Source organism: Giraffa tippelskirchi, chromosome 12 (genome assembly GCF_054371585.1).
Source record: "Giraffa tippelskirchi isolate mGirTip1 chromosome 12, T2T-mGirTip1v1.2.pri, whole genome shotgun sequence".
NCBI classification, from domain to species: domain Eukaryota; kingdom Metazoa; phylum Chordata; class Mammalia; order Artiodactyla; family Giraffidae; genus Giraffa; species Giraffa tippelskirchi.
This window is the reverse complement of record NC_137286.1, coordinates 87,884,535-87,908,610: the sequence shown is the minus strand read 5'-3', so window position 1 is coordinate 87,908,610 and position 24,076 is coordinate 87,884,535. Positions and strand designations below refer to the sequence as shown.

Sequence of the window (24,076 nt, the reverse complement as noted above, 5' to 3'; positions counted from 1 at the left end):
GGCTAGTCTTGAAGCCCCAAGAACCAGCGTTTATTTGGAGACTTAGTTTTCACACACATCATTAAGTTACATGACAGACATGAGCAAGTCACCTCACTTCCCCAGGCCTTCATTTCCTCTCTCCCATAAACTGAGTATAAATGAACCAAGTCAGTGTTTCCAGAAGTGAATTCCCTGGAACATTAGTCCTTTGAGTTGCTCCATGAAGAAAAGAGTTCTATGGTCTAAAGCAGTAGTTTCAGTCTTGTCCCTCTGGAACCAGCTGGCCATGTCTGGAGATAATTTTTTTTTTTAATTAAAAAAGTTATTTTATTTTTTGGCCACACCACACAGCATATGACATCTTTGTTCCTCAAACAGGAATCGAACCCAAACCCCCTTGCAGTGGAAGCATGTTTTCCTATCCACTGGACTACCTGGAAAGTCCCTGGAGATAATTTTGGTTATCAGGACTTGGGAACGGGGGCTGTCCTGGCATAGAAGCCAGGAATGCTGCTAACTATCACTCAATGCATAGAACAGTCCCCACAACAAAGAATTATCTGGCCCAGGGTCTTATAAGGTTGAGGAACTAAGATATAATGAGCGTGCTCCCTCGCCCAGTGGCGACCCCACGGAGTGGGTTGCCATTTCCTCCTCCAAAGATATAATGAGAAGCCCCGATCTGATGAGTTTGAGATTTATGGAACACATCCCATCACTTTCTTTATCCACACATATTAGCACAGTGAAGACAGAAAGTGTTAGTGTTAGTGTTAGTCGCTCAGTCATGTGTGACTCTTTTGCGACCCCATGGACTGTAGCCCGCCAGGCTCCTCCGTCCTTTGAATTCTCCAGGCAAGAATACTGGGGAGTGGGTTACCATTTCCTTCTCCAGGGGATCTTCCCGACCCAGGGATCGAACCCAGGTCTCCTGCATTGGTAGGCGGATTCTGTACTATCTGAGCCACCAGGAAAGCCCTGAAGACAAGTGTCAGCATAAATTTTTTTTCACCCTGTGTTTCATTTGATCTCGGAATATTCTGCCTCCCCACCCCCACCATCACATACCCACAACCTTATCCTCATGCACAATGCCCTCCAGATAATGGGCCCCTGGGGGAAATGCTGGCAAGACGATCTCCAAAGTGGTTTTCCATTTTCAAAAATATTTGAAGGAATTTTCCTCTGATGCAACCTCTGAGGCCTCACTCTGAGTTGTGAGGACAGCTCTTGGAATCCCTCTCCGTGAGTTGGGTCCCTCTGTGACCTGTGTGCTGCCTGACTTTGGACTGCGGCTTCAGCCTTGGGTTCCTCAGTTTCCTCTGCTCTAAGAGGAAGTAACATCATCACCACCGGGCAAGGGTGCCGTGCGGTTACTGCAGCGCTCTCGCTCAGTGAGCTCTCAGGTCAGCATTACCCATTATCATCTACGTTTTGTTATTTTAATTTTGTTGATTTCCTAAAGGCGCTGAGGCTGTTGGAGATGTCAGATCTGCCCACAAGAGGGCGTGAGGCACATGGTTTTGCCTCAAAGCATTTTCAAATCCATTTGGAAGACCCTGCAGGCAGTTTTCGGAGAAGGCAATGGCACCCCACTCCAGTACTCTTGCCTGGAAAATCCCATGGACGGAGGAGCCTGGTGGGCTGCAGTCCATGGGGTCGCTAAGAGTCGGACACAACTGAGCGACTTCACTTTCACTTTTCCCATTCGTGCACTGGAGAAGGCAATGGCAACCCACTCCAGTATTCTTGCCCGGAGAATCCCAGGGACGGCGGAGCCTGGTGGGCTGCCGTCTATGGGGTCACACAGAGTCGGACACGACTGAAGCGACTTAGCAGCAGCAGCAGCAGCAGCAGCAGCAGCAGCAGCAGGCAGTTTTGCCAGAATGTGCCTCCTCGGTCAGATTTCTCCTGAACGACTGAACCATGGACTTCAGAGCTGGAAGTGTGTGTGTCAGTCACCCACTCATTGTCTGCCTCTTTGCGACCCCATGGACTCTCCAGGTTCCTCTGTCCATGGGATTCTCCAGGCGAGAATACTGGAGTGGGTTGCCATTTCCTTTTTCAGGGGATCTTCCCAACCCAGGGATCAAACCCACGTCTCCTGCATGGCAGGCAGATTCTTTACTGTCTCAACCAGAAGAGATCCTGCAAAGGATGGGATGAGACCATCAGATTTTGCAATTAATAGCCACAGAAGGCTAACTGTGAAGCTGGTGAGAGTGACTTGCAAAACCAGCAGAGTGGCAGGAAACCGACTCCAGGACATTCTCTGTGGAGTTGGTTGGCAGGGCAGAAATGGTGTTTCTGGAAGGAAAACAATAATGCATCAAGTGGGTTAACAGCAGTGTGAAGCTGAAATGAAAGGATGCTGCTGGTGTGTGACTGTGTGTGTGTGTGTGTATGTGAGACAGACATCGAGAAACAGAGAGAGGAAAGAGAACACCAGATTCTGTTCTGTTCCTTTCCTCTGGACCAGCTTGGTGGTGGTTTAGTCGCTCAGTCGTGCTTGACTTTTGCAACCTCATGGATTGTAGTCCACCAGGCTCCTCCGTCCATGGGATTCTCCAGGTAGGAATACAGGAGTGGGTTGTTATCTCCTTCTCCAGGGGATCTTCCCAGCCCAGGAATCAAACTCGCATCTCCTGTATTGCAGGCAGATTCTTTACGACTGAGCCTTTTGGAGGACTGAAGTATTCAAGACTACATTCGACAGACTGAACCTGAGAGTATCTTTCACACCCACAGCTCCTTTAAGGGACACTGTTCCACCCACCCGCCCTGGGGCTCAGACACCCATATTTTGTCCTTCTCTCTCCTCTCCAGCCACGCCTGACCCCAGGTGTCCAACCCTTCAACTGGCTGGGACCTGTGGTTCATTGCCTGGTGGGGTGGTTGAGCTGGGTCCCTTGTTCCCTGGGATGTAAGTTATCAAAAGGTAGAGGTGATGAGCGGTGGGAATTCCAGGTGACAAGTCACAAGGCCGAAAGGGGCAAGGGTGGGCTGAGTGACCACACCGGGCCAGAGGGTGAGGGGAGAGGACGGAGGTGTCCCGGAGCAGTACCCACACCCCAAGAAGCAAAAGTGCTGTGAGAGGGGATGAAACCATGTGCCCGGGGAGGGCTAAAGCAGATGGAGGGTTACTGCAACACCCTGTCCCCCGTGTTTTTCGAAAGCAAATTGTTTGGGTCTTTAGGCTGTCCTGATGGTTTAGTGGTTAAGAATCCACCCGCAAAGCAGGAGACACAGGAGGCGGGGGTTGGATCCCAGGGTCAGGAAGATCCCCTGGAGGAGGAAATGGCAACCCGGTCCAGGATTCTTGCCTGGAGAACCCCATGGACAGAGGAGCCTCGTAGGGTACAGTCCGTGGGGTCGCAAAGAGTCAGACACGAGTGAGGGACTGAGCACGCACGCACTATCTGCCTACAACTAAACTGCTTAGTGAAGGCACTGTCAGATTGGAAATCTTATGACAGAGGCGACACTGACAGTGTGTTTATAGAGTGGAATCATATTGCAGGAGAGCCTGTGGGTGTGTGCGGGCTCAGCGGGCACAGCTTCCTCCCCTCCCCCTCCTCCCCCTCCCTCCCCGCCCCCACCCCTTCCTGCTGCTCCTCAGTCTCTTCCTCTTTCTCTTCCTCTTTCTCCGTTACTTTCTCTTTCTCTCCCTACTTCTCCTTCTCCTCCTTGGCTCTAATACCTTAATTTTTAAAATCTTTCATATTTTGAAATAGTTTCCGAATTACAGAAAGTTGCATTCTGCTGACCACCTGCCCTGATAGCTTCAGGGCTGACTCCCTTTTATCATTAAAATTTGAGCTCAAACATCACCACTTTGTGGCTTCCCAGGTGGCGCTAGTGGTAAGGAACCCGCTTGCAAGCGCAGGAGACAGCCGTGTAAGAGACTCGGGATCGATCCTTGGGTTGGGAAGAGCCCCTGGAGGAGGGCAAGGCAACCCATTCCAGGATTCTTGTCCGGAGAATCCCATGGACAGAGGAGCCTGGTGGGCTCCGAGCTGCAGAGTCGCTGGACACGCAAAGGGCATGACTGAAGCGACTGAGCACAGCACAGCACAGCACATCACCACTTTGAGACACCTCGTCACTCTTAACTTCTTGTTGACTTGAGCAAAGGGAATTTATATAAGGATACACAGGGCAATGGGGGAGAGTGAGGGGATCCAGCGTTGCCTAATTGAGTCAAGGAGTTGGCAGGTTTTGAGCAAGGACACGCCTGCTAAAAGTGGGAGTTGGATTGTTGTGAGGAAAGACCTGGAGCAGCTAGCTCTGGCAATAAATACAATATTAGGAAAATGGGGCCACTTGCTTGAAGAAGTTGTGAGACTATTAATCATATCTGTGGGCACGTGGGGAAAAAAGTCACCATGAAGGATAAAAGCTCTGTTTGTGGTGGACATGCAGCACACAAGGCATCATGTCTCAATGTATCCTGCTTGCATGGACTGTGAAACCGGAGTCAAGAAGCGAACCTGCAAAGCAGTCCGGAGCCATTGAAAGCTCTAGCATGCATGCCTGTGTGCGTCCTTTGTTGTGTCCGACTCTTTGCGACCCCATGAACTGTAGCCAGCCAGGTTCCTCTGTCTATGGAATTCTCCAGGCAAGAATCCTGGAGTGGGTTACCAGTTCCTTCTCCAGGGAAAGTGCTAGAGCTGTGGCCAAAACAAATGCAAGATTTTCTTAACCCAGGGCTCACTGGGACTCCCACTGAAAAAGCAACCCTTAGTAAAGATGAGTACAATTAAAAAATAGTCCACTCAAAAGAGGAAATCAGGGACTTCCCTGGTAGTCCAGCGGCTAAGACTCCACACTCTCAAAACAGGGGACCCAGGTCTGATCGCTGGACAGGGAACGAGACCCCACATGCCACAGCTGAGAGTTCTCATGACGCAACTAAAAAACACATATCCCGTGTATAAGACCTGGTGCAGCCAAATAAATAAATAGTTATTTTGAAAAAGAGGAAATCATGAAGGAGAGTTAGCATACATAGTAAACAGGAGATTAACATGCTGAGAATGTTAAATAACAGAATAATCTGAAAGAAACCATAAAATAAACATATTTATCATTTTAAATATGATGATATTTTATAAGCTTAGAAATTTTTTTAATTTTGAATAAGCTGAGAAATCAAAATAACAGCATAGATGCCATGAAAAAGAGCATTAAGAAAGAATCAAATAGATTTTCTATAAGTAAGGCGTTGAAAAGAAAAACTCGTATCAATTAAATACCATATTAGGAACAGCTGCAATACTGGAAAATAAAGTTGAAGAAATTATCTTGAATGCAGTACACCAAAATAAAGAGATGGAAATGCATATGAATAAAAGTTCAAAGACACAGAAAACTAAATAAGAGATTTTAAAAAATTGCGCTGAGAAGGAGGGCATAGAGGGAAGAGGGGAGGGACCAGTGAAGGGCAATGGCTAAGACATTTCTAGAAAGGAGCAGTATGCAGCCTACATCTGAAGATGCATTTTGAATGCCCAAGCATGTGTAAGTACATGCTTGCTCAGTCTTGTCTGATTCTTTTCGACCCCATAGATTGTAGTATTCTTGCTTGGAAAAATCTCATGGACAGAAGAGCCTGGCAGGCTTCCATCTGAAGGGTTGCAAAGAGAGGGACGTGACTGAGCACACATGCTGAAGGACCAAAGTTGCCTGCTGGGTGGGACCATGATGTGGCGGATAAGAATGGGCTTTCAAAAGGGAACCCTCTTACACTGTTGGTGGGAATGCAAACTAGTACAGCCACTATGGAGAACAGTGTGGAGATTCCTTAAAAAACTGGGAATCGAACTGCCATATGACCCAGCAATCCCACTGCTGGGCATACACACCGAGGAAACCAGAATTGAAAGAGACGCGTGTACCCCAATGTTCATTGCAGCACTGTTTACAATAGCCAGGACATGGAAGCAACCTAGATGTCCATCAGCAGATGAATGGATAAGGAAGCTGTGGTACATATACACAATGGAATATTACTCAGCCATTAAAAAAATACATTTGAATCGGTTCTATTGAGATGGATGAAATTGGAGCCCATTATACAGAGTGAAGTAAGCCAGAAAGAAAAACACCAATACAGTATACTAATGCATTATATGGAATTTGAAAGATGGTAACGATAACCCTATATGCGAGACAGAATAAGAGACACAGATGCATAGAACAGTCTTATGGACTCTGAGGGAGAAGGTGAGGGTGGGACGTTCTGGGACAATAGCATTGAAACATGTATATTGTCGTATGTGAGGCAGGGCACTGTTCCATGTTCGATGTGTGGGGCGGATGCTCGGGGCTGGGGCTGTGGGATGGCCCAGGAGGATGGGATGGGGAGAGAGGTGGGAGGGGGGTTTGGGATGGGGAACGCGTGTGGACCCATGGCTGATTCATGTCAATGTATGGCAAGAACTACTACAATATTGTAAAGTGATTAGCCCCCAACTAAAATAAATAAATTTATTTAAAAAAAATAAAAAAAAAAAGAATGGGCTTTCAAACAGACAGGTGGGGTCATGTTCCAGCTCCGTCTCTTATTAGAAGGATATCTTTGGGGAAACTACTTAAATTCTCAAAGCCTCAGTTTCTTATTTTGTAAACATCCCAAGTAGACGTTTGCTGTATGGATTAAAGATACAAAACTAAGGTCTCTGATGTTCCCTCTTGTGGTAGGCAGAATAACGGTCCCCCAAAGATGTCTCAGTCCTAGTCCTTGGAACCTGTGACTACTGTTACGTCTCATGGCAATGGGAAAATTAAGATGGGCAGGTGGAGTTAAGGTTGCTAATCAGCTGATCTTGAGATGGTGAGATTATCCTGGATTATCTGGGTGAGGCCATTGTAATGAGGAAAGTGCAATTCACTCAGTCATGTCCCGACTCTTTGCAACCCCAAAGACTTTACCTTCCATGGAATTCTCCAGGCCAGAATACTGGAGTGGGTAGCCTATCCCTTCTCCAGGGGATCTTCCCAACCCAGGAATCGTACTGGGGTCTCCTGCATTGCAGGTGGATTCTTTACCATCTGAGCTATTAGGGAATCCAAATTTTTTTTTTTTCAAGTCAGTCATCAGTGGAAAGAGTTTAGCACAGCACTTGGCACATATGAGGCTTTTTTTTGGTGGGGGGCTGGGCCCTGCAGCTTGTGGGATCTTAGCTCCCCAACCAGGGGTTGAACCTGTGCCTTCAGCAGTGAGAGCATGCAGTCCTAACCACTGGACCATCATGGAATTCTGTAATGAGGACATGCATGCTAAGTCGCTGCAGTTCTGTCTGACTCTTTGTGACCCCATGGACTGTAGCCCACCAGGCTCCTCTGTCCATAGGATTCTCCAGGCAAGAATACTGGAGTGTGTGGCCATGCCCTCCTCCAGGTGATCTTCCCAAACCCAGGGATCAAACACAAGTCTCTTATGTCTCCTGCACTTGCAAGCAAGTCCTTTACCACTAGCGCCACCTGGGAAGCCCTGTGATGAGGACAACTATCCTCATAAAGCACAGACAGAAGAGGAAAACAGAGATGACAGTAAGAGAAAGAATCATTGCTGGCTTTGAAGACAAAAGGGGGCACTTAGCCAAGGGGTGAAGGCAGCCTCTAGAAGCTGCAAAAGGCAAGAAAACACATTCTCTCTCCAGCCTTCAGAAGAAACACAGCCTTGCTGACACCATGACTTTATCCCTAAACCCAGTGGGACCCATTTCAGATATAAACACTTCTGAACTGAATGATAATGAAATTGTGTTGTTTTAAGTCACTGATCTGTGGTACTTTGTTACAGTAGCTGCAGGAAATGAATATACCTTTCATCTGAGCATTATTCCTGCTTTCTTTTTTAAAAGTATAATTTTGTTTTGGCTGTGCTGGGTCTTCCTTGCTGCACAGGGCACTGTCTAGTTGCTGTGCGTGGGCTTCTCACTGTGGTGGCTTCTCTTGCGGTGGAGCACGGGCTCTAGGGCACAGGGGCTGCAGTAGTTGTGCTCGTGGGCTCAGTAGTTGTGGCTCCCAGGGTCTAGAGCACAGGCTCAATAGCTGTGGTGCACGGGCTTAGTTGCTCTGCGGTACGTGGGGTATTTCCAGACCAGAGATCGAACCCGTGTCTCCTGCGTTGGCAGGTGGATTCTTCACTACTGAGTCACCAGGGGAGACTTATTCCTGCTTTCTGAAAGCAGTCTTTACATTATCTTTTGGAAGACAGAGCTTTTTGCAGGACACACTTCGTGGTGTTATTTTGGGGTAGAATATGCTCTAACAAAATCAGCCAAAGCAGAAAGGCAGCTTCTTTTTGGGGTGTAGCTTCTCTCTTGCTTCTTCTCAATTGCTTTTAGCTGCTTTGGTTAGAAAACAATGGCTTCATTTGGGAGTCATCCCACTTGGGAATTCAAAAGTACTCTAAAGTAGCTGATAAGCCAATTTTTTTTTCTCTTGCCTGATCGTACATTTTAGTTAGAGCAGCCCTTTCGTGCTGCATCAGACACTGTTTGCCAGGAGAGCGTTGAGAGGGTGTCAACTCTGAGGTTCTGCGGTGCCTGGCAGGGGTGGCAGACGGTTTGTGATCTCTGCCCCTTGCAACATCCAACATCCTGTTTGATGCAACCCTTTGATGCAGCGTGAAAGGGAGCAAGCTCCTCTATTTGACCCACTTCCTTATTCTTGAGCACAGGTATTGAGATTTACATATTTGATAACCGGGTATTCATTATGGCGCATAAAATTCTTAGCAGGTGGAGACACCACAACATGACCATTGGCAGTGATGAGTTTTTATTAAAACAGGAGAAAATGCAGAGTGAGGCTCAACCTAGTTTTGACACATAACTTGCCCACTTGCTTCCATGCACATGGGTCTGTCGCCCTCAGCTTCTCAGGTGATACTGATGCGGGTGGGGACCCACTGGCTGTTGCGAAGAGGAACAAACTTTTTTCTGGTTCTTCAGTGTAAAGAAGCTGCTTCTGTTTCTGGAACAAGCTCTGGAAATGTGGGATACTTTAAGCTTCCCCCTTTTCTAATTTTTTTAAAGCATAAAACAACTAAATCTGGCTCCAGGTAAAATAGTGAAACATTTAACTCATTTCCTTAGGATTTGTACCGTGTTTGTTCCCCCATAAAGAAAGATTACAAAAGTAAACTAGTAGAAAATGGGAGATTTTTAAGAGAGAGTTAAAATAATCACGACAAAGCACCCATTTCCCCTACCAAGTGATTATATATTTTAAATGACAATCCTCAGTGTTTTGATGAGTATGTGGTGGGAAAGATGATGTTGACTGCTGGCATGTACGTGAGTGGGGGCATGAATTTTCCAGAAAGCAGAGTGACTTTCTGTATTAAGAGCCTTCAGCAAGTTTATATATATATATATATATATATATATATACATATATATATATACACACATATATTTATATATATATACACATATATATATATCTGAAATGATACTGTTCAGAATATATCCTTTTTTAAACTCATCCTTTCAGTTCCCTTGTGTCTAAAATAGAGATATTAACAGGGACTATTTCACAGAGTGATTTGAGAATTAACTTATGGAAAACTAGCTCACAAATGTGTGCTTGACAATTGCTAGGCATAATTATTGATGAAAAACTAAGAATCTTTTCAGATAAAAATTATTACAATATGGTGGCCTGAAAATTTGGAGTATTATTACTCTATGTTCTAGAGCAAACCTAAAAACCACTTTAGGACGAGATCTCTGGTCTACTCCCTCCCCATTCACTTCCGGAAACAGATCTCTTTAAATGTCTCAAAGTTATGCAAACCGGAGCTTTCGATTTAATTCAGACATATTGCCATAAAAAGGGTTAAGGATTTCTTCGACATGAAACTACATATATAAGCTTTATGGATTGCTTTTAGGGTGAGCTTTGTGTTCTGAGGGAGCATTCTAGCGAACACGCAGTGTCTGAAATTGTGTGTTTCATGTGAGCTGATAAAGCTTTCTAAGCAGCAGGTTTGTAGGATCAGGCTCTGGATCTCTTTGAAGGTTTTCAAAGATCTTTGAAGATCTTCTTAGCTCCCAAGAAAAGGAGGTTCAGATTAGCCTTGGCTGGTAATGATGGGGCTGTGGTTAGGATGAGCAAGTCAAGGCCTGTTGTGAAAGAAAAGAGAATTCAGCCGTTTTGGAAGTCAGTAAAGTGAGTGTTCAACAGGAACTCACAGAAAATAGGGAAGAGAACACTGCAAGCAGTGTTTCTGGGATGAAGAGCTGGTTACCTGGTGCTTGAGAAAGAGGGAATGGTCAGAATGGGGAAGGGCTGCCTGGAAAGGGAGAGGAAGGTAGACTAATCGACCTGTCCTGGGTCCTTCTTAGGGAACTTCTTATGCACCTAGAAGCCACCTTGAATAGTGTCTTCAATCACAGACCCTCAGCCTTCACACACTTGGAGACTTCTGTCCCCTCCACCTCTGAGCTAGGTATAGGGTAAACCTGGGCTTCACCTGCCCTCTGCTTTGTCAACTGAAAGATTAGATCCTCAGGCTGGGACGGTGCTTAATGGCATCCTCATTACCATTATAAGGTGATTTGTTGTTCAGTTGCTAAGTCGTGTCTGATTCTTTGTGACCACATGGACTGTAGCTTGCCAGGCTCCTCTGTCCTCCACTCTCTCCCAGAGGTTGCTCAAGTTCATGTCCATACATAAGGTAATATGGTTTTCATATTTTTAAAAAACCTATTTATCTTTTACACAGGATGTGCTCTCTGCTTGCGTCCACTGGGAACTACAAATAGCTGTAATTCCATTTGCACTGTAAAAAGGGGATCAAAGAGACAGATCCAGTGGTCACGATAACAAACAGCCTCTGTTATTATAACAGAATGAAAGCAGCTGCAATCTAAATTCAGGGACTTTTGAGGGTTCGTTGAGAAGCTGCTGAAAGGACTACTGGAGATTATTTGGGGTCTCTTTCTCGGTGTTCTTGCCAAGTGGAAAGGGAAAATGAAATTGGAAATTTCCAGTTAAGGCAATTCTTCCTATGACACATGATGTTACAAAAAAGTGCCCTTGTCTGCATGCTGTTTCAAGGACTGTCTATTATCGTGCTTTTTGGGCCAAGAGAATCTTCAGTTAAGGTCAACTGAAAATCTGGTGTCTGAGCATATATTTCCCAATTAGATAATGACTTTTTGTAACTGTCTCTGCATCTGCCCTAGGCCTTATGGAGACTATTGATCTGTGTGCTGGGCCAAGTTTTGCATTACTATAAATTACTTGGGTAATTCTTACTTTTTAGTGCCTCACTCTTTAAATTAAAAGTTTATGACCGAAGCAAGAGTGACTCAGGGATCAAAAAATGCAATTAGTGTGCATCTCTTTTTGGTACAAAAAAAATCTTCTACAACTTAAAACTATATGGATTGAGCTTAAAAAAAGAAAGGGAGAAAATCAAGCTGATGATTATCTGTACACTTTTAAGTTAGCCCATGGTTCTTATTGAAATTTTAAAAATTATAGTAAGTGGCCTGAGTTCCTGAGAAATATGCCAATTGTCCCCATAAAGTTCCAACTCTGGCTTCTGCAGAATTTTCTAATGTCAGCTTTCTGTCTTTGAAACAGTAAAAATTTAATTGGTTCAGCTTTTCCCAGTGATCAACATATTCAGGCTTCCCAGGTGGCTCTGGTGGTAAAGAACCAGGATGCCAATGCAGAAACGTAAGAGACGCAGGTTCGATCCCTGGGTCCGGAAGATTCCCTGGAGGAGGGCATGGCAACCCACTCCAGTATTCTTGCCTGGAGAATCCCATGGACAGAGGAGCCTGGCAGACTACAGTCCATAGTGTTGCAAAGAATTGAACATGACTGGAGTGACTTGGCATGCAAACCAACATATTCAGCAATTGTTAAGGAGGGTCAAACAACATTTCAAATGATGAGATATTTTGAGGAGACTTATCCTTATTCTTCTCACACTCTGGGTGCCAGGAAACATCCTTTCCAATTATCAGAAGCAGCCAGGGTGGAAATTCTCTCAAAAGGGATCCTGCACTATGCATTGTCCTTGGGCCATGAGGGCCCAATGGTGAGGGCATTGCAGCTGCTTTTTTGAGCAAGTGGGACCCAGCGAAGGTGGAGGCAGTGGCCATGGATTAACTCGACCCTTCCTCTGCACAACCCTTTATATCCGCATCTAAGGACTGGTTCTTTTTTTTTTTTTTTTAACTTTTTACTATTCATTCCTTTATTCATTTATTAATCTGCTCCAGGTCTTAGTTGCAGCATGCAAGATTTTAACTGCGGCATGTAAACTCTTAGTTGCAGCCTGTGAGATCTAGTTCCCTGACCAGGGATCGAACCTAGGTCCCCTGGATTGGGAGCGAGGAGTCTTAGCCACTTCCACCACCAGAAAAGTCTCTAGAGCATTGCAGATGAAGCACATGGTGCTCATTATCTAGTAGGTGCTCAATAAATCACTGATGACTTGAATTCAGCTGAAAAAAATTAGTTTGAAATCCTTATTTAAATAATAGTGAATGTGACTATTACTTATTTTCTTCCTTCCTTACAAAAAAAAAACCAACAACACTAATCTTCAGGTCTCACTGGAAGTATGAGCAAGACTTGTTGAATCCTTTGACCACCCACATATATATGTTCCCCAACCACCATTTTCTTGTCAAATATATAGCAATTCTTATTGGTGGAAAAATAGAAATTTCTAAAATATGTTAGAAAAAGTGGTTAGGTAGTCAAAATGGGCTGGCACTCTTGATTTGTGGAGGTATGGATTTCTGAGATTAATTGCACTGGGAACATTTGCATTGCTGGCCTAGCCAAAGGAATCCTATTTAAAGATTAGAAATGCTTAACTAAGCGCATCTTGGAGAAAACAGAAAGAAGAATCAATTTTCTGTCATTAATCTTTACATCATCTCCCCCCACTCAATGTAATGAAAACAACAAATAAAAATAATCGGAGATCCTCAACTGACATTCAATCAACTGGAAGCATCACTGTGTCAAGAATTTTAAAAGAGAAGTTGGAAAATATGTGTTTAAAATCTGTTTAAAAAAACAAACCATAGGACTCCCGTGGTGGTCCAGTGGCTAACTTTTCCTTCCGGGTGGCACTAATGGTAAAGAATCCCCCTGCCAAGGAAGGAGGTGCAAGAGACTTGGATTCGATCTCTGGGTCAGGAAGATCCCCTGAAGTAAGGAGGAGCAACCCGCTCCAGTATTCTTGCCTGGAAAATTCCATGGACAGCGGAAGATAGTGGGCTACAGTCCATGGGGTCGCAAAGAGTCAGACACAACGGAGCACGCATGCGTGAAGTGCGAGCAGTCCATTGCGGGCAGCGGGGACTCCATCCCTGGTTGGGGAGCAAAGATCCCGCATAACATGTGACCAAAAACCCAAAACATAAATAGCAGAAGCAGTAGTGTTAAATTCAACAAAGACTTCAAAAGTGACTCAAATCAAAAAAATCTTGAAAAAACAAAAACCCAAAACATAACTCTCTTGAAGGCAGACATCATGGTACAGAAGTGAGGACTGGGCTGGGGCTGAGGAGCCACATACTGATGTTAAAAGTAAGAGCTACCCTTTTCTGAGCCCCCACTCTGTGCCAGGTCCGACATTAGGGACCTTAGCAGTCCTGTACCGAGTGGAGGAGCTTTGGGCCTCTCAACTTCTCCTGGCCTTATTGGAAGGACGGACTCTGAATCTCGGCTTTGGGAGGGGAAAGAATCGACTCCTTTCCCCACACCACCCTGCCGCATAGCAGCTGCCCAAGTGGTGGTGTCTGCTGGCTGGAACAACTCTGCACACATATGTGGCTTTCCAACCAAGCATCAGCCCTCACTGTCAGAAAGTGGGAGGAGAGAGAGGTTGGGGAGGGATGGATCATTACCAGAGGAGGGTGGTTGGGCTGTGGAGTGCCTGCTCACCACAGGACAACTGTCTGCCCTTTGTGAGCAAGCCAGGAGGGCTCTGGCCCCCGAGCCTGCAGGCAGCAGAGCCCTGGGGGTGGGGGACCACCTGGAATACTCACTGCCACTGCCCCAGCCAGGGCTGGAGAAGGCCCTGGAAGGTGAAGCTTCCCTGCCCCCACCTCTGCTACCTCAGTGACAGTGACCCAATGGAGTACCTTCAGATGTCATTCATGGAGTGTTGTAAGAAGGGCAGTATATGCGAGTCAGATTATCAAGAGTCCAGGCTCAGGGTATAGGATGGCCGGTGTATGAAGCCCAAAGCACTGCCTTTGTGGGCAGGTTATGGTTAAACTGGTTAAACAGTGACACAAGTGAGTGACCTCTGACCAGGAGATGTCACACACTCCTTAAATTCTAAGCAGGGGACTTCCCTGGTGGTTCAGTGGTGAAGAATCCGCCTGCCAATGCAGGAGACATAGGTTCAATCCCTGATCTGGGAAGATCCCACATGCTGTGGAGCAGCTAAGCCCAGGTGCCATATAGTTATATATATTTAAATCATTTCATCTCATCAGGTTTCATTAGAAATAACATTTTAGTTTAACTGCACTTAAAAGTTATGCCATACATGAAATGATTCTATGCCTTTCTAAAATTGTTTGTTATATTAAAATGCCCTTTTACCTTCCTCTTACCAAATACTAATTTCTAAATCCTCAAGTTCTACTGTATGCATATGTTGCTTTGCAATGTAATTTTGTACTTATACTTTATTTTCTTGCCGGACCATTACTGAAAGCCTAATGAATGCTGACACGGGCCTATGGATTCAGGCTTTATGAGATGGTGGTCAAGATAATTGAAAGATGGTACCAATTTTCTAAGAGCCTGGGTAATGAATTCAAACAACTAAACATAGTATTGGAACTAATCCTTTATTCCCCAACTGCTAAGTTGCTTCAGTCGTGTCCGACTCTGTGAGACCCCATACACGGCAGCCCCCCAGGATCCCCCGTCCCTGGGATTCTCCAGGCAAGAACACTGGAGTGGGTTGCCATTTCCTTCTCCAATGCATGAAAGTGAAAAGTGAAAGTGAAGTCGTTCAGTCGTGTGCAACTCTTCACGACCCCATGGACTGCAGCCCACCAGCCTCCTCCATCCATGGGATTTTCCAGGCAAGAGTACTGGAGTGGGGTGCCATCGCCTTCTCTGTTATTCCCCAAAGCAATCCACAATTAAGACAGTTGGCACTGGACAAATTTCCACAGAAATGCACGAATATTGAGAACCTGGCTGCATGACTTTGAATCCATATAGGCTCAAACCCCACCAATGACTTTGAATTAGTATCATATCCCTGAGAATGGATGCATACAAAGACCAATTGTAAGATGAATCCTTTTTGCAAATGATTTTAACATTTTTCTTTTTATATTAAACATGCTCTGAAAGAAATTTTCTAGATCTTTTTCGAAATCCTCAAAGACTTTACTAATCCTTCTCAAAAAATATTCTGAAAAGGTTCCCTAACAATCACAACGGAGAAGGCAATGGCAACCCACTCCAGTACTCTTGCCTGGAAAATCCCATGGATGGAGGAGCCTGGTAGGCTGCAGTCCATGGGGTCGCTAAGAGTCGGACACAACTGAGCGTCCTTGCTTTCACTTTTCACTTTCATGCATTGGAGAAGGAAATGGCAACCCACTCCAGTGTTCTTGCCTGGAGAATCCCAGGGACGAAGGAGCCTGGTGGGCTACCGTCTATGGGGTCGCACAGAGTCGGACACGACTGAAGCGACTTAGCAGCAGCAGCGGCAACAATCACAAACTTTCATAAGGAGCTAGGATTACAAAGAGGATTCATGTGAGAAGACATTTCCACACAGAACCTGTGCCCTCAAAGACATGAATGATTGTATACATCAACTTTAATGGTTTTTAAAGTGGAATTCATAAATCACTGTATGATTCATCAATTCAGGATTTAGAGATATTTTTTCAGGCACATGATCGAAAACAAATTTGCTTTCCTTTACTTTCCTATAGCAGCAAGAGGAGCAGACATAAAATATAACAGGAAGCTGTGCTACTCCAAAAACATCGCAGGATCGGATGATGCGAAAACCTTCATCAAACATTGGACCATGACACCATTCACATTGGGATGTGCTGCAATGAAGGAAACATCACTGTTTACTAGAGGAAAGACATTTTGCTTGAGGCTATGTCAGACTCAAGGCGGTATAAAACATGGCCTTTCTCATTATTGATCTTTCTCTCTGAGGAGTTGACATACACAAGTGAAAAATTAAATGCTAAAAAAAACTGTACAAAATAATCCTAATTTTCTAGAACAGGAAAGTATAGCGTTAGAGTAAGAAAACACCCTAAGGACAATTTCCACAAAATGTGTATAAAATAATCCTAATTTTCTAAAACAGGAAAGTATAGCTGCTCCTATTTAATATGTGACCACAGGGAATTTTTCTGCATTTTCCAAATTTTTTATAATAAATACATATTATATTTGTCACTCAAAATAAATATATATATCGTTTTAAAGATAAAGGGACTATTATAACCTAGCATAGGATTAGTATCCACATGTATATATTCCATGTCTATGAGGTCCATATATATTCCACAGCCCATGGGGTCGCAAAGAGTCAGACATGACTGAGCACACATATTTTTAAAGGCTTACAAGTCAGTTAAAAAAAGACATCGGCTCATTAGTACTTTTAACAGTAGCACATGAACTGATTATTCACAGAAGAAGAAATTTGAACGTCCAGAGAAGCTCCAGAAAAATAAAGATTCTCAATTTCATTAGTAATCGGGGAATACAAAACCAAATAATAAAGGAATGTGTTCAGTCATGTCTGAGTCTTGTGACCCCATGGGCTGTAGCCCACCAGGCTCCTCTATCCATGGAATTTCCCAAACAAGGATATGGAGCAGGTTGCCATTTCCTCCTCCAAGGGATCTTCCCAACCCAGGGATTGAACCCAAGTCTCCTGCATTGGCAGGTGGATTCTTTACTATTGAGCCACCAGGAAAGCCTCCAGTGGTTCACAGAAAAGACTTAACTAAAACTGTATAGAAGTTGCCAGCTACATCTCAGCAATCTGTACCTCACCTTAGATTTAAGTAATAGCTTGAGAATATTCGAAGATAGGCTGAATTCAAACTATATTATTACGCCAGACAAGCCAGAAGGAACAATCTGAATAATTGCATGTGTGGTGTGGTGTGGTGTGCGGTGTGTGTGTTTTAACTATAAACTATCATCTGGCCCTATAATAAACTACATTTTAAAAGCTTAAAAGTGTGTCTTAGTAAAAAGGACTTCAGAATTTGCTCACCATTTTAGTAACTTTTGGATTTCCACTGGGATCACATTATAATATTTATGTAGATTATTCTTTAAAAAGAACAAAGCTGTAATTTGAGTAAGACGTTGTGGATTATTCAGAGAATTCTCTTTCCAAAAAATAGGATTAGTGAAATTATTCTCAAATAGGATTTTTTTCAGATTAAGCTTTAAAATTCCATGTGGAAAACTAGTCAGTTCATTTCCATCAACAATCAATTTTTCAAGTGATCTACAAATAAAGGAAACCATATTTTAAAAAAAAGTAGACATCTGTCCCTGTGTGCCCCCAAATTGGTATAAAACTTAGTAGTAATAAGATACGAGTGTCAAGTATTTCCTTAAAATCCAGAGAATTAACTGAAAAAGCAACCAACCAATATATTATTATGCAAATAAATGCATTTGTGTAAATGGTAGAGTTAAAGCACATATTTTGTGCAACAGGTCATCACTATGGAAAAAGAAATAATCACAAACATAGAAGAGTGAATGTTATACTACTTAAAGTATAATATAATAGTGGTACAAAGAAAATTTATTTTCATGGACAAATTAAACATCAACACATACATTTTGTTTCACTCAGGTGAAAAGTCTCAACTATTAGTAGAGGGCAGCAATGAGGGAAGACAGACCATTGTGTTAGGTGGAGCTTTTATAAAATATTAAGGAAAAAATGTGTTTATGAATTTTAGGGAAGGAAAGATAGTCAGTAATAGACTTGGAAAATTCAGTGGAGTTCTCAAATTAACAAGGGAGAAAAAAAAGAGAACAAATAGCATCTTGAAAAAAAAATCTCCAAAGAAAAAGAAAGAAAGAAATATGAAAAGGAGAAAGAGACAGTAAATACAATGTTAAACAGAAGGCAAAAAATTAAATATATCAGCCATAACAAATATGAACAGGCTGAATTCTTCTATGAAAATACAAAGATTGTTATACAGGAAATTAAATAATTGGTCAAAATATTAGAAATGCAGAAATAAAATGATCAAATTTTACTAAAGATAATGCTCCTTAGAAACCAAATAAAATCTAGTAAAAGGCTTTCAGAGATAAGATAGTATCTACATAGTTTGATTTTAAATGAATGTAAAGAAGTAAATAGCTTTATTTTGCTCTATCCTTAAGTGGCATATGTCTTGTAGGTACTTACTACTTGCAAAATACCTGAGTTTCTGGATATCATTTGGAATAAAAGCAATACTATTGTAGGAAATATCAAGTTCCTCAAGATTATGCAAGCAAAATAGCCTTTAATAGAAAGAGAAAATGAATTGTAAAAATGTTTATATGCTTATCATTACTGGATATAAATCATTTCATTCCTCAGTTAGTAGGTAGAAGTACAGAGAGAAATCATCTATTTTTAAGATCTTGAAACTTACACAAACAGACTTTTGTTTCCATTATAGATGGTATAATTACAATAATTTTCCTAAAATAATTCATCTATCCCTTAAGACTGATAGAAATGTTTGGAGTGGATAAAGCCCCATCTAGAAAAAACCTCCTGAGAAATTCCTTGTACTCAGCGATGTCTGACTCTTTGAGACCCCATGGGCTGTAGCCCTCCAGGCTCCTCTGTCCATAGGATTCTCCAGGCAAGAATACTGGAGTGGGTTGCTATTTCCAAGGGATCTTCCTGACCAGGGATCAAATGCCCTGTCCCTGACATCTCCTGCATTGGCAAGCAGATTCTTGCCAATACCACTGCGCCACCTGGGAATAACCTGAGAAATTCTTAACAATATTTAAAAATATATATTTTATTGGTTGCTGTATTAGTTTCCCAGGACTGACGGAACAAATTCTCACAGTCTGGGTGGGCTTAAAACAACAGAAATTTATTCTCTCACAGTACAGGAGGCCGGAAGTCCGAAATCACGGTATCAGCAGAGTGTGTTCCTCTGGAGGCTCTGAGGAAGAAGCTGTCCCTTGCCCCTCTCCTGGCTTCTAGGGTCTGCCAGCAGTCCTTGGTGTTCCTTGGTTTGTGAAGCATAACTCCAATCTCCATCTCTGTCTTCATGTGGCCTTCTTATGAGGACACCATTTATTGGATTAGAAACCCCTCAAATCCCACCCTAATCAAGTATGACTTCTTGTTAACCAGTTACATCTGCAAAGATCCTATTTCCATATAAGGTCTCATTCTAAGGTTCTGCATGGACATGAACTTTTGAGGGACACCTTTCAACCCAGTGCAGGCTCATTAAGAGTTTTCTAGTGAACTATCCTTGATTTTTCCTTCCATTAAGCGAAGTATGGTGCTCAGTCGCTTCATTCGTTTCTGACTCTTGAAACCCCATGGACTGTAACCCACCAGGCTCCTCTGTCCATGGGATTTCCCAGGCAAGAATATGGGAGTGGGTTGCCATTTTCTTCTCCAATTAAGTGAAGTACTTAAAAGTAAGAACCAAAGAACACAAAGACTAAGGCAGAGAGCCCTGTCTGGAGGGTGGAAGTGGGAGTTGCTTCTTGAAGACTGGAATGGAAAGGCTGAGTATGACATTTCACCAAAATCCCCAGTAATTATCCCCTCTTTGTGAATGCTCTTATCAAATACCTTCCTGTTTTCCATAAAGATGAAAAGTTACTTGCATGATTATTAACTAAAGCATCACGAGCAGAATATTTCATAACTTCCTACTATTTTTGTGTGGATTGTAATGGGCCTCGTGATCTGTCCCCAGGCTACTGATCCAGCTCACCTCTCACACCACCCTACATTCACATATAGGCCAGGATTTATTTGCTAAAATTCCCTGAATTAGCCCAGTCCTCGCATATCTCCAGTTCCCCCAAATTTGACTCTTTGATAAATAGCTTCCTTTTTTTAAATCTTGACTTGGAAGTCAACTCTTCCAAGGAACTCTTCCTGAATTTTTCAGACTAGGTGAGCAGCCACTTCTGTGCTTCTCTGTTTACCTCTATCAGAGAATTTATCATGCTCTGTGATGTCTGTCTCCTAAACAGTGACACTCGGGAGGCCAAAGATCCAATTTTACATTTCTATATATCAAATGCTTTGCATGGTGCCAAGCACATCAAAAGTACTTAGGAAATCACAATAGAAGGAAAGGCATGGTGGTGGTTGTTCAGTTGTGACCTCATGGACTGCAGACACCAATCACTGTCTCCCAGAATTTGCTCAAACTCATGTCCATTGAGTCAGCGATTCCATCCAACCATCTCATCCTCTGTCTCCTCCTTCTCCTCCTGCCCTCAGTCTTTCCCAGCATCAGGGTCTCTTCCAATGAGTCGACTCTTCACATCAGGTGGCCAAAGTATCAGAGCTTCAGCTTCAGCATCAGTCCATCCAATGAATATTCAGGGTTGATTTCCTTTAGGATTGACTGGTTTGATCTCCTTACTGTCCAAGGGACTCTCAAGAGTCTTCTCCAGCAACACAGTTTGAAAGGCGTGGTGATCCTGGTTAATTTTAAATCATTTGCTCTGAGAAATGAATGAGATCAAATAGAAAAGCAAAAAAAAAAAAGAAGACAAACAAACCTTTTCAGTTCAATGTTCACCTTAGACTTTTTTCACCTCTGGAAAGAAAATATTAATACCATCTGTTCCAGTTTTTTATTTATTTAAAATTATGTTATTTCACTTTTTTACCTCAGGAACTTTCTAGAATCATTTTGTCTTCCTTTATTTCTTTAGTACAGGCAAACTAGTCTGATTTCAGGCTTTCATCTTTGATGATACATTCCTGTTGATTGTGATGTTTAATTGGGCTTGTAGGAAGCACTGAGAAAGCTAATTAAGAAACTTCATAAGCTCTACAAATGAAATTTACCTCATTTATATAGGATTTTAGAGAGCAATCTGTTTAGACATCCTCAGTTTGGTCTGACAATCTATACCCCACTAGCAACAAATCTATCATAATTTTTAGGATGTATAGAATGTTTTACATCTATTTCATTGTTTTATTTATCAGCACATCATTGAGCAATGAGCTACTTAAACTAGAGCCCTGGTGATGGCTTTGAAGATTGTGCCAGCATTAATAATTGCATGTAATAACATCACTCTACCATGAAAATATAAATGTTATTTATTGAGAGCCTACCATGAGTTCGTGGCCATTTAGGATGATCTTTCACTGGACCACAGCATTACTGTTAATATTATTTACAGATTTTTAAAAATGGAAGCTATAAGAATATTAATAGTTTATACAAGTTAGTATGAAATCAAACACAGCACTCCCTGTTCTTCAGATGTATGGGTATAAAGTAATTCAATCCCTATCTTTAATCAATAGCAATATGGGAAAATAAATTTGTGCATTTCCAGAATCAGCTCTTACTCAGGATTCACAAGTATGTTCTTAGGTTCTTTATTTCAAACAGCTTCTCTCTCCCAAAGAACATGCTGGCTAATCAAATTAAACTATATCAAAAAAGGCAAAACTTTCAGTCTGTCAGTTAAAAGTGGTAATTTTCTATGTCATTTTTCTCCTGTTATCCACTGAGAAAACTAAGATTTTTTTCAACCTTTGTTACAGTCATGCTTGCACAATTTCAGAGGGTGAGTTGTGTGTACATATGTGTGTATGTACACACAGAAACAATTATAGACATGTGTGTACACATAGACTAATATACTTCACAGTTACTTATCTCTGTCCACTGAGAGTGTCTACAAGCAATATCATTCCAGTGGCAATGGGACTATCCAGCACCCAGATGTTGCTTTTTAAATACCATCCTCCAATTAAAAAGGAAACAGGATTTCCTAAGAGAAATGGCTGATTCTCATATCAAAGCAGGGCAAGGCATTACAATTTATGTTATTGTGGAGATATAGAGGAGTTAAAAAAAATAAAATCCATAATGTAATATTTTTACTTCCTTAGAATTGATTATTTCTTTTTTAATACACTTTATGTGTGTTTAATAGAAGGGGAAAGACTAGAGATCTCTTCAAGAAAATTAGAGATACCAAGGGAACATTTCATGCAAAGATGGGCTCAATAAAGGACAGAAATGGTATGGACCTAACAGAAGCAGAAGATATTAAGAAGAGGTGGCAAGAATACACAGAAGAACTATACAAAAAAGATCTTTATGACCCAGATAATCACAATGGTGTGATCACTCACCTAGAGCCAGACATCCTGGAATGTGAAGTCAAGTGGGCCTTAGAAAGCATCACTACGAACAAAGCTAGTGGAGGTGATGGAATTCCACTTGAGCTATTTCAAATCGTGAAAGATGATGCTGTGAAAGTGCTGCACTCGATATGCCAGCAAATTTGGAAAACTCAGCAGTGGCCACAGGACTGGAAAAGGTCAGTTTTCGTTCCAATCCCAAAGAAAGGCAATGCCAAAGAATGCTCAAACTACCACACAATTGCACTCATCTCACATGCTAGTAAAGTAATGCTCAAAATTGTCCAAGCCAGGCTTCAGCAATACGTGAACTGTGAACTTCCAGATGTTCAAGCTGGTTTTAGAAAAGGCAGAGGAACCAGAGATCAAATTGCCAACATCTGCTGGATCATCAAAAAAGCAAGAGAGTTTCACAAAAACATCTATTTCTGCTTTACTGACTATGCCAAAGCCTTTGACTGTGTGGATCACAATAAACTGTGGAAAATTCTGAAAGAGATGGGAATACCAGACCACCTGACCTGCCTCTTGAGAAACCTGTATGCAGGTCAGGAAGCAACAGTTAGAACTGGACATGGAACAACAGACTGTTTCCAAATAGGAAAAGGAGTGTGTCAAGGCTGTATATTGTCACCCTGCTTATTCAACTTCTATGCAGAGTACATCATGAGAAATGCTGGGCTGGAGGAAGCACAAGCTGGAATCAAGATTGCCGGGAGAAATACCAATCACCTCAGATATGCAGATGACACCACCCATGTGGCAGAAAATGAAGAAGAACTAAAGCGCCTCTTGATGAAAGTGAAAGAGGAGAGTGAAAAAGTTGGCTTAAAGCTCAACGTTCAGAAAACTAAGATCATGGCATCTGGTCCCATGACTTCATGGCAAATAGATGGGGAAACAGTGGAAATAGTGGCTGACTTTATTTTTCTGGGCTCCAAAATCACTGCAGATGGTGACTGCAGCCATGAAATTAAAAGACGCTTACTCCTTGGAAGGAAAGTTATGACCAACCTAGACAGCATATTGAAAAGCAGAGACATTACTTTGTCAACAAAGGTCCGTCTAGTCAAGGCTATGGTTTTTCCAGTGGTCATGTATGGATGTGAGAGTTGGACTACAAAGAAAGCTGAGCACTGAAGAATTGATGCTTTTGAACTGTGGTGTTGGAGAAGACTCTTGAGAGTCCCTTGGACTGCAAGGAGATCTAATCAGTCCATCCTAAAGGAAATCAGTCCTGAATATTCATTGGAAGGACTGATATTGAAGCTGAAACTCCAATACTTTGGCCACCTGATGCGAAGAGTTGACTCATTTGAAAAGACCTTGATGCCTAGAAGGATTGAGGGCAGGAGGAGAAGGGGACGACAGAGGATGCGATGGTTGGATGGCATCACCAACTTAATGGACATGGGTTTGGATAAACTCCGGGAGTTGGTGATGGACAGGGACGCCTGGCACGCTGCGGTTCATGGAGTCGCAAAGAGTCGGACACAACTGAGCGACTGAATTGAACTGATGTGTGTTTAATACATTTTATATGTATACAAGTATTTTTACACAGTAATGATATAATTTTTACATACTTTTTAATTTTTTAAATGAATAGTTTTGTAATGTATGAATATAGATCTTGTTGGATTGTTCATTACAAACACTGCCAGATGAACAATT

At 42.6% G+C, this 24,076-nt stretch overlaps 1 protein-coding gene across 10 annotated transcripts in view; it reads right to left on the bottom strand.

Annotated features, from left to right (window-relative positions):
* Positions 1–9,782: 9,782 nt before the first annotated feature.
* LRRC63 (leucine rich repeat containing 63) overlaps positions 9,783–24,076 on the bottom strand; it is a 38,834-nt gene continuing 24,540 nt past the window's right edge. For 5 of the 10 annotated variants that reach the window (XR_014070552.1, XM_081547376.1, XM_081547379.1 and 2 more), the window contains 3 exons: positions 18,448–18,531; positions 17,267–17,506; positions 15,812–16,070 (listed from right to left, as the gene is read on the bottom strand). Coding sequence is in view for 7 of the 10 variants with exons in the window: in XM_081547376.1 (XP_081403502.1) it covers positions 15,830–16,070; positions 17,267–17,506; positions 18,448–18,531 (565 nt within the window). In the remaining 3 variants the exon portion in view is untranslated. Of the gene's footprint in view, positions 10,122–15,811; positions 16,071–17,266; positions 17,507–18,433; positions 18,532–24,076 lie in introns of those variants that run through there. The other 5 variants (XM_081547377.1, XM_081547381.1, XM_081547380.1 and 2 more) reach the window with 2 other exon arrangements.